At 38.0% G+C, this 15311-nt stretch overlaps 1 protein-coding gene across 4 annotated transcripts in view; it reads right to left on the bottom strand.

The window, feature by feature from the left end:
* Positions 1 to 729: 729 nt before the first annotated feature.
* The window catches only part of dlgap2b (discs, large (Drosophila) homolog-associated protein 2b), a 130436-nt gene continuing 115854 nt past the window's right edge, over positions 730 to 15311 (bottom strand). For all 4 annotated transcript variants that reach the window (XM_088089050.1, XM_088089051.1, XM_088089052.1 and 1 more), the window contains one exon: positions 730 to 15259. In XM_088089050.1, the coding sequence (XP_087945176.1) occupies positions 15044 to 15259 (216 nt within the window). In that variant the 3' untranslated portion in view covers positions 730 to 15043. The remainder of the gene's footprint in view (positions 15260 to 15311) is intronic.

Genomic DNA, 15311 nt, shown 5'->3' with positions numbered 1-15311 from the left:
CGCTTTTCCTGCTTCGCTACATGTTCCCTGCACTTTTTCAGACAGCAGTGTTTAACCCCACCACTTTTTACAGTCTGAAAATTTAGACGTTAAACAAACAAACAAACAAACAAACAAACAAACAAACAAACAAACAAACAAACAAACAAAATAACAGGAGAAATTGCACTAGTGTATTTCTGAAGGTATGGAAGTTAAAATGTGGATTGCAGCTTATACATTTGTTGAATTAAAAAAATAAATAACAGGTTATTTTTCCACATGAAAAAAAAAAGTATTTTACTCCCTACTTTACACAATTTACTTTGTTGATATTACACCTGTGCTTTTCCAACCATAACAAGCCAAAATGAAACTGCTGTGAAACTGAAACACCAACCAGATCAGAGGACATCATGTACAGTAGTTCATGTTCATGTTTTTTCTTCATAACTGTCTGTCATTTATCACAGTTGTTACTGAGAGCCAAATTTGTTGTTTTAGGACATTTCTCTTGGTTTGGCATTCAGCCAGCATCATTCTTTCCATCATTAAATAGACCTGCAGAGAGTTACTCCAGAGGAGGAATAACACTTTATCTTGTTTTAAGTAGTTTCCCACAAATAACCCTGCCTTTGAGCTAAAATCCCACACAACTTGTGTACTTGGGGCGACAGCTGCATTACTGAACCCTCTCCAAACTCTTGGTACTTATTGAGTAAAAATGAATGTGGCAAATCACAACCATGCTGTTTTCTTCAAAAAGTTTAATTTGCATAATTATTTACAACAGATGGTTGATAGCAGTACTTAGAAGAGGCAAAACATACTGAGCCACGTTGATAAAGCAGGAAAATAATAAAATGATATAAATTGTTGAAACCATTTCAAAACCTTGCATTTAGAAAAGAAAGTTTACAATTCATTTATAGGTAGACAAATCTAAAAATGAAATAGTCATCATAAATTAATCTTACAAACACAAACTGATCTGTAGAATGCTGTAATACTGAACAGCAATGAAACACTAAATAATACATTCATTTTCACTATCCTGCATGCTATCTGAAGATCTTATAAAATAATGTTGACAAAGGAACGTTAAACAACGAAAACATGGTCAAGAGCGGAAAATAGTTCCATTTAAATTAGGCATATATTATATATTTATATATGTATATTTCTGTACAAATACTGAATATTTGGCATTATATTTATCCTCATTATTGATATATCTAACAATTCAAAATAGTTTTAAGCTAACCACAAACCTTTTATGCTATCAAATATTTCTCATGTCACATTGCGAAACCCTTAAGAGGCCTTCTGTTATTTCTAACCACAGCCACGACACAAGACATTTCTCCACCAAAGGCAAACAAAATTGTGACTGCTCTCTCTCCCCTCATAAAACATTGAAACATAAACAGCAGCACAGGAAATCAAGTGTGAGAAAATGTTACACGTAAGCATCTATATAACCTTAAAAAGTTCTCACTTAACGTGACCTTAACAGACTGTTCACGTATTTGAAAGAATCATTTGTCAACTTGGGAAATTGGCTTTCTTGGCGAGATGAAAGGATGCATACCACTCTCATGTTTGTACAATAAATATGAAGCTACAGCCAGGAGGCAGTTAGTTTAGCTTTTCTTAGCTTAGCTTAGCTTAGCATAAAGACTGGAAACAGGGCAAAAACAGCTGTCCTGGTAACAAAATCTGCCAACCAACATTCCTAAGGCCCCATGTCCACCAAAGTGTTTTTTTTCCCAGCAGAAAAAGCCATGGTTGCTATAAAACAGAATATGTGTGGCACTAAAAATTTCTGAGCTAAGTTCAGTACTCTTTCTGGATGAAGGGAAGCTTGTGTATGTGGGTTCGTGCAAGGAAACATATATTAATAATTAGCCTACATTATATTAACATATTTCTCCTCTGTTTTATTTTGGAGCAGACCAGCTGTTTTGCATTTTCTTGTGTTGAACACTAGGGGCATACTCTGTATACTATAGGGAAATATGGACAGAATACAAAACTTTGTGGAAATGAGGCACAATCCATCCAGCATATTCCAGGTCTAGCCTTCTGGCGTCCCACCAGTTGGACGTGCCCATAAAACATCTAACACGAGGCACCCAAAATGCATCCTGATCAGATGCTCAAACCAACTAAACTGGCCCCTATGCGGAGCAGCATGTCTACTCCGAGCTCCCTCCACATGTCCGAGCTCCATCTCTAAGGCTGAGCCAAGACACCCTATGGAAGAAACTAATTTCGGCTGCTTGTACTCAGGATCTCATTCTTTTGGTCACTACCCAAAGCTTGTGACCATAGATGAGGGTCAGAACGTAGATGGGCTGGTAAATCAAGGGTTTTGTCTTTAGGGTCAGGCCCCTCTATACTTCAACAGACAGCACAGCACTTGCAGCACAGCACCGAACCGCCTGTCCATATCACGCTCCAGTTTACCCTTTTCGTGAACAAGATCCCATCATACATCACTCCTTCACTTGAGGCAGTAACTCTCTCCCTATCCAGAGAGAGCAATCCACCATTTGCCAGCAGAGAAACATTTCCTCAGACTTAGAGGTGCTGACTCTCATCCCGTCTGGTTCACACTTGGCTGCAAACCACCCCAGTGCATGCTGAAGGTCACATTATGCTGAAGCCAACAGAATCATATCATCTGCAAAGAGCAAAGATGCAATTTGAGCTTCCCTAAGTGGATACTTTTCTCCCTCTGGTTGCGCCTTAATATCGTGTCAATGAATATTTCAAACAAAATCTGTCACACGCTGGCAGAGGCCAACAACCACTGGAAGCATGTTTGACGTTGTCCCTAGTATGCAGACGCAGCTCTCCCTTTGGTTTTGCAAGGACTGCAATGACACTGGAAACCCAATACACAGGACTTCCCGGGGAACATGATCAAGCCTTCTCCAAGTCCACAAAGCACATGTAGAATGGATGGCCAAACCCTGCAAGGGTAAAAAGCTGGTCCACTGCTCCACAGCGGGATGGATCTAGATTACTCCTACTGAGTCCTGGAATAAACTGAGCAATGTAATCCCCAATAACTGGAGACTAACTTCTGCCCCTCTTTTTTAAAAAATAGGAACCACCACCCTCGATCTGCCTCTTCACTGGAACACGCAGCCCGCCATTGTTCAGACCCTTCAGCATCTTAGAGTGAACTTCATCCAAACCTGGCGCCTTGCCACTGGGGAGCTTTTTGGCTCCCTTAGCGACTTCTGATATGAACGACAGTTCCCTTGAGAGAGGAAAGAGTTTTTTCTACCGCTCCACAATATCCCCAGTCTGGGTCTACGGTTCTCCTACCCTGCTGAACACAGCCTGAGACAAGCCCTGCTTTCCTTTCCCGAGGTGTCTGATGGTTTGCCAGAACTTCCTTGAAGCCAATCAAAAGTCCTTCTCAATAGCCTCCCCAAACTCCTTCCCTGCTTCGGATTCAAAATGAATTTTTCTGCCATTTCTGCAGTGGCGTTTCTATCCATTCATATAGAGATGCATTTACTTGTGTTGAACACAAGGGGCATACTCCTTAAACTAAATGGAAATACATACACAAAACAAAACTGTGAGGTGTAATCCTTCCAGTGTGTTTTGTCTGTAGTGTTGGTTAAACACTAAACCCAGGAGATGTAAGCTAAGCCATAAAGGTATGAATTAAACAAACAAGAAAGGCCTCTAACAAGTTAATATGTGAGCTTTAGAAGTGTTACAAGGAGGATTTTATTACCTTTGAACAGTGCCACACTAGCTGTCTCCACATTTTCAGTCTTTATTCTGAGTTGAGCTAGGAGCAAAGATATAAAAGTGGTGCCTCATCTAATTCTCGCCAAGCCAGCAAATACATATACTTCACAAAATATCGAACTGTTTTTTTATGCGATGACAACAACCTAAACATCACTGTGACAGCCCTCAGATTTAGGTTTATCAGAAGTCTAAAAATCAGGATGAAAAGCTAAACCAAATATCTAAATTAGGCTTATTGCTTGAGGAGCAGATAAACTCTCATACAGCCCAGTATTAATGCAAGCATGACATCAAACATGATCTGTAATTATTCACTCAACTGCTGTTTGTTCTTGTGACAACAACAGGCAAAAGTTGGATCTATGTCATCAAAAGTCACGATTTATGAGAAGAGAGAGCAAGCAATAGAAAGACATCTTTGCAGTGCAACTGTATCTGAAACAAGGAGAAAAGCTTTCAATGAAAATTTAATGGAGTCTCACTTGAAAAGACTGTAAAGAGATCCTCAAGATAGGTGTAAGGGAAACTCAGGGTTTTTTTTCTTGAGGACGTGACACCGCTGTTGTGTGTATGTGTATGTGTGTGTATGTGTGTGTACATTTGATGCTTTTGGTGTGTGCTGATTGTCAGAATAAACAAAAAAAAAAGGAAAAAGAAAGAAATTAAGAAAAGTACAAGGAGAGAAGTATGTTGATTCAGCACCTATACAGACTTCTCTGAGGTTAATCATCAGGACAACTATGTAACAATGTTAGTCTCAAATATGGTGCTGCAAACTGTGTTGTAGAAAGCTTAAACAGATGTCTTTGTGACATAAAAGGAAAAGTGACCCTGGCAACGGAGCTTATTACATCCATGTGAATCATTCTGAGTATTATTAAATGTCAGCTGACTTTTTCTTTACATTAGATACTCTATTTTTTACATCAGCATAAACTAAGTGATCATGGATGCATTTGAGCACTGGATGACAGTGACAGCACACGTTTTTGCTCCTGTATTGTAAAAGCACGATAGATGTGTGCTCTCAGTGCTCTGTAAATCAAAGGTGATCTGCATCGGGGCCTGCAAGCTCTGCCGCCCGTCAGAAGTACCGCTGCATAGTACACAGGCATGACAAAGTGTTCCTGTGGAGATTACAACTACTCCTACTATACCATGTTTGCTAAAACACTTAACCATGAGGTAAATAGCTGTAGGTGAGCCCGCCTGTCATTTGTATGAAAAGACTATTGCACTTTTTGGCTGGTCAAGTTTTGTCAGTCTCCAGAATCTGTAGCTGTAGATGCCAAAGAGACAAAATAAGATATCACAAGATTACAATAATACAGCCAGGAGGAAAAATAGATAAATATGTTTTTAAAGAATTATAATTCTGAAATGGCCATGACATGCACTCTAAGATGTTGCATTCACACTGTCATATCCGCTCCAAGAAATCCACATTTTTTACAATGGAGTGCTGCAGGAATGAGTCCTGAAACCAGGAAAGGAGTTAATATTTTAGAACTCCCAATTCCCTTGTCTCGAAGTCAATGGGTTTTTTGAAGATGAATTTGGAAGCCTTTTTGTATTCAAAAAAATGACTGCTAAGTGGCTAAAGTAGACTACAGAGTTTCAGCACGCTGAACAGGGCTTTACAGCCCCTGTGTGGTGGTGACAATGAAGTCACATGGCCGTGGTGTAGTTTGTGTATTGCGCAACATTAGCTTTTTACTCCTGGCGATTGCATTCAAAAATCATAAAAATTATGTTTATTTGTGAAGATTATCTAAACATTTGTTTGCCACAGAGTTTATTTTCTGCAATAATCCGAAATCCATTGGAAAAATCCAATGTTTTTTTTTTGACAAGGGGACCAGGGTGATGCTAACTTTCGGGTTTGCCTACGAAAAAACATCATCCCTACAGCGCTCTAGAGTGCCCCAGGAATGAGTCCTAAAACCTATTAGTTAGCATTTTAACATTCCTGGTTTCCTTGACTTAAAGTAGATTGGTTTTTGAATGAGCTTTTGTTTAGAATCCCTAAATAAGGTCTGTGGTTTACAGAAGCTGAGGAGACTTTGTTGCATGACAAAATATGTCAGTAAATCCCCCCCTCATGAATTATGAAGCCTTTACGTGTCTTAAAAAGGCAGTTGCGGCTAAATGAGACTAAAGAATGTTTTCACGCCAAGTGTAGCTTTACAGTCTCATATTGTATTGTATCATGTCGTGTCGTGTTGTGTCGTGTTGTGTCGTGTAGTATCGTATCGTATCGTATCGTATCGTATCGTATCGTATCGTATCGTATCGTATCGTATCGTATCGTATCGTATCGTAGTGGCGGCGACATTAAGACGTGACCATAAAATCCCACAGGCTTTTTGAACCAGGATGACACTAACTCCTGGATTACAAATAAACATCAACCCTGCAGCACTCTACTCACTTTGTTTTAATGGAGCTGTGTCTGCTGTCCTAACTGTATAAATTTAATTTAAAATGTAACTGCATCATGGTGAATCATAGCAGAACATCTATGTGATCTGAAACAAATATATTAAAAAAAGAAAAAAGTTAGCAAATCCTCCTTTGATATCTTCTAGACTGTATTGTGCTGTAGTTCATTACAGTAGGACGTTTGGATTATTTAAATATAAATGTAATAAATTAGTTTTCTGCAGTCCGACCCAACCCAGTTTCCAGCCCTTTATAATGGTATCACGGACAAACCTGCACTCTAAGAGGTGTTGAAATCCTTTCACATATCTCAACCCAAAAACATTCACTCACAGAGTCCTATGAGAATCAAACTGTAAGGCACCTGAGGATTTGTCATGTACGTAATTGCCAAACTTGTAAGCCCCTCAAAGCATGGATAACAATATGAGACACAGGCAAAAGAAAAATATTTAGAGCATTGTCAGTTGCTAATAATGAGAAATCCTAAAATATACAACATGAATGAATATAGAATAGCCCTGCTTCATACCACAAAAACACATCATCATGTTTACTTCACGTCACACATACTGTAATAGTGTACATCACTTGCAGCAGCAGGTGTCCCTGTGATGTTTGAGGACATCTTTGTGTCCGATATCAGTCTTACTGACAGATGATTGGTGCAAAAACAGCCAAAGTGACATCATTTTTCATTCGAGCCAAAGAGGTTGTGAGTCTGTTTATCAATGTTAGTCTTCTGCCCCTCTTTATGTGCTAAACCAACCTTATTACCTCCTACCAACACTTTGACTTTAGAGACTTTACTCATGCAGACTAGTTGTTAAGCAAAATCGATTCAAGCAAACTGAAAGAAAATTCCTTGCAACATGTAATACAAACTACAAAAAGCTTGGTTTGAAAAGGTGTCTTTTTTTTGTTTGTTTGTTTGTTTTTTTAAAGGAAAGCTTGGAGTGGTGATAATGAGTACCAGATCATCAAGAACTACACATGATGGAATCACAGTATGCAGTCAGTGGGAAGTAGACTTGATTTGCATGACTTTCAGTCAGGTGGAAGAGCAGTTGGATAAAGTAGCCCATCAACTGTTGTCAGAGTTCAAAAAAAGCTTATGTTAGTTCCTCTGAGAGGAACCAGTAAAATAAATGAGGACTTTCAAAGCTATCCAAAAGATAAGTGATGATGCTGATATTTATGGACTTACAGGAAAAAGGGAAGAAAGTATGAAAAAGGCAGCAAAAAACTAGAAAGATGTTTGTGTTCTTGTCCACCAAAACAGTGGCACTAAGTATTAAACAGTGACAAAAATAAAGATAAAATTTAATACTTCTGGTAAAAATCTTCTGTATGACCACCACAAGATACCCGGCCATTGTTGCGAAGACCCAAAATTCTGAAGCCCCATTAGTCTGGAAAATGTACCATTGGACAGAAAGCCATTTCTCCGGCAGCCTGTTATACCAAAAACAAACACACACTGCTCAGCATTTCCGTTTCTCAAAAAAACAACAAAAAAAACCCCAAAAAAAACAGTCCTTGCAGTTAGCTTCAGTTTCACCCAATCCTGGGTGTTTTTACCGACCCCTCATGGTGTTTCCCAGCGGTATTTGAGCTTCCAAGCCCTTCTGTTTTTCCTCGACCCATCCCTGCTTTTGTGACTTTGGTGCCACCAAACGTGGGTGCTTTAAGCCAAATCATGATCTTTTCCCTGCAAAACAAAGTGGTATTTGTGTCTAAACCAAACCCCATATTTACATTGCTTAAAATTTCAACATTATGCGTGTTTTACAGAAACACAAAATGCAAACATTTTTTCTGGCAATTGGATCATCTCACTATAAGAGGTGTGTATTTTCTAAGAAATAGGACTTTGTAGCAATGGGTGTTTGTTTTGGGCAAGCCACCAGGAAGTGTACCATGCTTTGAGGCCAGTTTTTGTAATGGCCAAACAGTGGAATAACACCACCATGTTATACCCTGCAGCCTTTTTCCTATTGACTTACATGGTGAAAAAAACATCTTTAAATCAGCGGCTATTTGTTTTTAGCATCATAGCTCCTGTAAAATGTCTTTAACTATAAGAATCTGATAACATTCTAATATAATATATTATATATATTATATTATATTATAATAATATAAGGTCCGATAACATTTGGAAAGTCTGGAAGAACCAAACAATTGAATCATTTTATCCCCATTTAGGTTAAATGGAGAGTTAAACTGGAAGTAGCCAGCTTGGGCAGCAGAATTCTTTCATGTGATAATGTCAGATGCAGAAATTTAACCATTTTGTTTTCATGTGCCATTGAGCAACTCTCATTGGAATGAATGGGGCCCGGCCTTTAATGCTGTCTACATGTCTCTATAGAATGCCCCAGTAACGAGTCCTTAAACCCGAAATTAATTAGCATTTCATCACCTCCACTTCCCGAGTCTCGAAGTCAATGTTTTTTTTTTTTTAAATGGGTCTCATCTTGCTGAGCAAAACATAAAGTATCAAAAACATTTGCCATATAACTTATTTTCTGCAATGATCCAAAATCCAATGGAAAAATCCCACAGACTTTTAACGACAGAACCAGGGCGATGCAGTTTACAGAATAACGTCATCCTTGGCATAGTCTATATACAATGCATCCATGGTTTTGGAGATAACAAGCTGTTGGAGAAATGAGCTTTCAGTCCATTGGGTTTTATTTTTCCTTCTGGAGCCTCAGACTTTTGGGCCGTCAGAACATAAGACAGTCCCCTACAATAATATATACTTTTGTACAGCACTACTGTACAACTGTGTTTAGTAAAGCCAGCCTTAAATTACTCTTATTTAGTTTGATTACATTTACTTTTATATAAACTCCCATCTCAGCTTTTCACATAAATATATTCAATATTTAAAATTGCATGGGCACTGTAGACATTATTTATTGATGTAAAAATAAAGTAATAAACTACCTTCCAGCTAGAGGTATGGTAAAAAGGTTTCTCCCCCCAAAATATCCAAGTGTGACCAGTTGACCAAGCAGGCCAAGGTTAGTAGAATAAGAGTTGTTCTTGTGAAAGATGCACAGGAAAACAGACAAAAAGAAGATAGATTTGAAAGTAAACTAAACAAACCGATTCAGTGACTGTCAAATTTTCACTTGGGAATAACAGTAACTCTATTTCTGCACCAAATTTTAATGGGAAAGTGGGCATCCTCTGTGTGTTCCTCTTGACAGATTTTAAAAGTACACAAATAGATTGAAGTACTGAACATTTAAGCACTGCAGTTCAAAATAGATGAATTGCCAGCCTGTTCTTCAGATTGAATTTGAAGAGGAAATGGTTTAATAAACTCAGATGACTTCAAATAATTTTGCTGTATAAAGGGTGTGATTAAATGGAATCAGCCTCTATCAGTCGGACCTTCATCTCTTAAATACAATATAAATGGTTTGTTAATGTTGGAAGTAAAACCCCTTAATGGGGAAAGATACTGTGTTTTTAATTAAATTAGAGGATTCATTGAACTTGAAGTCAGCCCTTGCCATCTTAACAGGTTCTGTAATTACATAATGCAATTGATTTTTCAAGCAAGTCATTCTTCCCCTAAATTGTGAGTCCTTTAGTCTGTACTGGGGCAAAGTATATAAGCACAGAAAAGAAATGTAAATAAACTATTCAAGTAAAGTTACTGAGGAGGCAGGGGTAAGTCTTGTAAATACATCTCTTGGAGCATATAAATCTTAACTTGAAATCTTAACTTGGTACTAATTCTTAAAGTCTACCCAGCTGGCTACCAACTTCGTTTGACATCAATATTTAGTTAAATTTGGATTGTAACATCTGGTGACCAAAATTGAATGTCAGGACAATGTCTTATGCCAACATCAATTTAATGTGGAATTCTGGCAAAAAAAGAAACAAAATTTAACGTCTGTCCAGAATTAGAGTCCAATGTCTCTTTTTTGTCATATTGACATCTGGTGCCAACTGGGTGCAGACAGAACCTACTGTGTAAACGAATCAGGAAACATGGTTCATAGTTCATAAACTGCACGAGGACCCTCAAAAAGGTAATTATGTTATCTGTATTAGGATAATAAACTACAAGGACATTTTAAAAGTAAAACTACTGTTTCATGTCTTGTAACCTGTGTGAATTGAACCTATTGGGACTCGAAACAGGTAAATTAATTCCAAGATATATGTTTATGTGTGAATGCTTTTGTTCCAGTAATAGCAGATATCTGTCCTTACTGTACAAAATGTGAGATAAATTTTAAAGGTATGCTATGCAGGCATTTCTAAAAAAAACAAAAACAAAACAAAAAAAACCAAAACAATATATGGACTCATACAAAAGTAATCCCTCTCAATCATCTCTTATGCAATGTTTCCTCATACAATAGTTCCAATGATAATTGACAAATTAGCTCCCAATGAATGATGTTACATACTTAATGTGAGGTTATACCCTTAATGTATTGTTCCATTGTTTGGGTTTAGAAGAACATTATGAAGATATGCATTAAAATGACTCAAAGTTCACTGGATTTGCACGGTTCCAAACATCGGTCTCCTGAGGTTAGACCTGTGTTTGTGAAAGATTCACAACTCCAATCTGGGTCTGCATGGGACTACTTCCTTTGTTACTTCTGTCAGTGCATTGGTCACATGAACACTACCTTCCTGGCGGGTTATAAACAATTTTCTAACACGATTATGGGGAAATTCTACCAATTTTGGTGCATTGTTTTTCGTAGATACACGTACAAACAATGCATTAGAATAGCTTAACTTTTGACCAATACAAAACGTTTATTTTATTTTTCTTATTTTGCTGTGTTCGGGATGATCCTGGGCACAGCACGCAGATGAGGTTGGAAAAGGTTGCAACCAGATTCCAGACCATAAGCAGCAGGAATCCAAGAGGAACTACAAAATTGTGATCACAGCGCCGAAAAAATGCAAATATAGTGAACAAAGCTGGGATTGGCTTTCACTTTTGCTGTACAAACAGTCTTTGAAAATTCCTGCATAGTATACCTTTAAGACACAACAATACTGAAATCAATTCAATCAATTTGGCAAAATTTAGGAATAACAAAAAGTAAAGGTTTCAGAGTGACCTCTGTCTAATTTAGTCAGATTCCAGCAGCTGCTCTCCTGGGACTTTTTTTTTTTTGCATCGATAGGGGCTCTACATTCATAAGTGTTTTGGTTAAGGCCGTCTGGTAAGGTAAGGATTTCAGATTTAGCACTGATGTACTCATGTCACAAAGTAAAAGCAAACAAGCCTCGATGCAAACAAAATAAGCCCCGTCATAATCCCAACAAGTACGACTTGCTGCCTCACACAATTATTTACAGCACACAGACTGCCCTCCCCTGCTGAGTGCTATTCTAATTACAATAAAATGGGAAACATTAAACACTGTACTGCAGCATAATTCTAGTGGCCCTATATCGAAATTAGTTTTAACTAACTGGGGTTAGATTGGCAAAAGAGGATGAATGGGCATGTACTGCAAATGTTGGGGAAGCTGCGGTATAAAATATGGACAGGTACAATGCAATATGTTTAGCTAGCTGTAGCAGTATGCCCTTGGCTCAGGGTGGGCATATTACATTTTACTTTAAGGTAGGTGGAATGTCAAAGCCTGTAATCTCTCCCATCTGATAAATAATAATATATAGATATTACTGACCTCTTTGCATGTTAGAGAGGAAGTTTAAACCATAAAACGTTCTCCTCATTTACATCACTGAGGGCAAGAGCATTGCAAAGATGATCTTTTCTAAAGTCACAATTTACCACAAGTCATCGGAGAGACAACGGGCACCATATTAATAAATCTCTGTTAAAAAGTCCTTGAGTGTGTGTGTGTGCGTGCACATAGGACTGGGTAAAGGACAACAGTTTTAGAGTAAAAAGCAGCACCATTTACTATAGTAACTGAATATTGTTAAAGTGTCATTTGCACCTGTCTTTCCTAGACTACATGAGCAGATCAAAAAATAACAACACAAGTGTTTTCATTATGCCCCACTTGGAATAAAAGGTTGGATGCAGTGTGTTATGAGATATGGTTTCTGTTAGCTGAGAAGCAACCCTTAATCAGCGAGACAAATGCACTGTCAAATCAACCCACAACTGTTTGAACTATAAATACTAAATGCATTCTGTAGATTGTGATGTTGGTCATATGATAGATACTGTATAAGTATAATAAAAAAAGGGTTAGAATCACAATAATTGTAATTACGAGAGGCCTGAATGCCGTCAGAAAGAAAATGAAAACAAAACACAAGGTGCAGTTTATATGACCTATAGAGTTATATGAAGTTCTGTAGTAAATTTCCCATATCTGTCCTTGCAATTCAACTGCAACAATATCACATGAGCTTCATAAACTACATTTCCCTTGGAAATACAAACATGAATATTATAAGGTGCAAAATGCATTGTTTGATACAGTCACCTCTTCCAGGCTGCGCAAAACTGTCTTTTTTGTTAATAATTCATATTTGTTCTGCAATGGAAATGTATCCAGCAGCAAATAACGTACATAGCTTAAAAATGTATAGTCCTAAGGGGGGGATGGTGTTGCATGGATGGAAATGATTAAATGCTTGAATGATGGCCCAGGATTTTTACTCATATTTTTTAAATCTCATTCAGCAACACTGGTCAGCAGCTGCAGCATGCCTGGTTAAAGATGGGTAGATGATAAGAGTTGTGCAGCACCTCAGACACGCTGTCGACCATTTTTAACACCGTTCTAATTTGACGTTTTAACCACAAACTGGCAGGAAATAAGGAGAAACTTATCAACAAAGGCATTAGGTTTTACCCAACTCCATAGAAAAGGCTTGGAGTGAAGTTAAAACTTCATCAAAAAAATATATATTTTTTTGTATTCTTTTCAGCAGTCGGACAATGACCTACATAATTTTGCATTCTTTGTGGGAAACGTCAATCTCTGCTGCTCCTTCACACAGGGTGCTTTAGCCCAAGACCATTGTTGCTGGTGAGAAACTTTAGAAAAGTTGCACTTTGTGTTTGAATGTGGCGAGTCTAGCATTGCCATTACTCACAGCAGGGCAATGGCAACAATGGAGACTGAAGTTTTAACATCAATGACCAAATAAACCATGAATTTTACTTGAATGACTTGAATGAATGATGCTGAAATAAATACTTGGTGAAATGCTTATTCTGGAATATAGCAGCTCATTCTTGTGGTGCACAATAAGTCCCTTGTGGGTTTAAAGCTACACTAGGCAACTTTATGTTAGTGGCTCCTGTTTACCAAACCAGCTGGCCTGGGATCAGTTTAAACTGAAGAACATTTTTTTAACGCTGGTGTGTCTAGTTTTTTTCATTTATGAGGTTCACTTTCAAAGTTTTATTTATTACTTCCTGTGGGAAAACAGCCGGTCTCAACTGACTTCTCATTCAGGGAAGATGGGGCGTTCTTCCCTTTGGCAGTGCCACACTGACTACATTTACATGCATACTATTCCACTATTATTCCGAAAATGAGGATTTTCTAAACTTGATACAGGTAATGCAAACAGTATACTCTGTGCGGATATTCAGAATTAGGCAGCACGTTCTGTATAAACCCTTTAAGACCTCAGCAAACTGGTGGGATTTCTTTCAATTCATAGGTAAAGGGCGATGAGCAACAAGAAAAGGAACTACCCAAAAATTCAGAAGAAAGTAGTGAAACACATATGAAAACTACCTTAAAATTAATGATGATAATAATAATAGTAATAATCACAAATAAAAATTAAAAACGAAATGACCTGGAAAAAGTGATTGAAAATTTTAATAATTCTGTAACATAATTTTAAATATATAATTATGATGATTGTAAATATAGTTTTTCCTTTTTTTCTCTAGACGTTTTTCCTAGCTTTTTAAAAGTAATTTTCTAAATATACTAATTTCTTGCAATTTTGTGGAACATTTCTTATCGAGTTGCTCATTGCTATTTTTCTCATGTTTTTGAAAGAAATTGCAATTTTTCTCAGTGTTTAAGGGTTTTAATGTTTATGAGAGACATCTGAAAGTGGCACAAGCATTATTGTATATAGCGCATTTGGAATATGAATCTCAAACGGAGGGGTTTTCGGCAGCTTGCAACACAAGGCCTTGTCTGTTTACAGTCAGCTTTGTGAGTTGTGTACACACCAACTGACCCCGAGTTTGCAAGATTCAGCTGCGGTAGAGCTGCATGCTGAAAAGACAATGGCACAAACACACCTACTTTTGAACATTATGAAAGATTTGACTATCAATAGCTTTTTGGACATGCGCAAATTTTGCAATGTCAATGTTTTCAAGAAGTTGGTTGAAGGAATGAAAGAGAGAAGCTGTGTCAAAGTTAGTCAGACAAGCCTGCTAACTGGAAAACTTTGAAAAAATCCTATTTTGATGCAGAGAAGTAGGTCGTTTTTTTCCCTTTTCCATATTTTAAGGTGATAAAGGACACGTCAGAGGACATTAATTGGAGTATTTGGGATTTATATCCCACATATATATATATATGGAATTATTAGTGGATTATTTGTTTTCAGTAGTGATGTAAAAAGCTTTGTAGGAATATTTTCTTTTTCAGAATAAGCAAAAACTGGAATATTTTGTGCATGTAAATGTAGTCACTGTCGTTTAAGCGGATAAAAATGATGCATTTATGACTGAACTCTTGCCTAGTGTAGCTTCAGTAGGGACAACCCAGAGAATGACAATGCAGCGACAGATGACGACAGCAGGCTTGATGTAACGCCACGAGCTGGTGTTGGGTGGAGGTGGTGACAAGAGCTGAGGATGAATCCGTGGACCTCAAAGCCGTGTCTGGGCTTCAGGGATGTAGATCTCGATGCTGTCTGCCCTCTCTGTGGCTGAGTTCTGTCTGAAAGACGCTGCTCGTTTGGCAGCCATGAGGCGTCTGCGAGCTTCCTGTCGCTGGCGGTCCTGAAGGTCCAGAGAGCGCTCTCGCATCACACTGCCACGCCCCTTGGACGGCCGCTTTGGCAGAGGTGGTGGCCACTTCCGCTCCTTAGGAGACAGAATGACATTAATAAACAAGGCAAATAGTTTGAACAATCAA

The sequence above is a fragment of the Plectropomus leopardus genome, chromosome 16 (genome assembly GCF_026936395.1).
Source record: "Plectropomus leopardus strain MGB_pleo_1.0 chromosome 16, ASM2693639v1, whole genome shotgun sequence".
In the NCBI taxonomy this organism is placed as follows: Eukaryota; Metazoa; Chordata; class Actinopteri; order Perciformes; family Serranidae; genus Plectropomus; species Plectropomus leopardus.
This window is presented reverse-complemented; position numbering and strand designations above follow the sequence as displayed.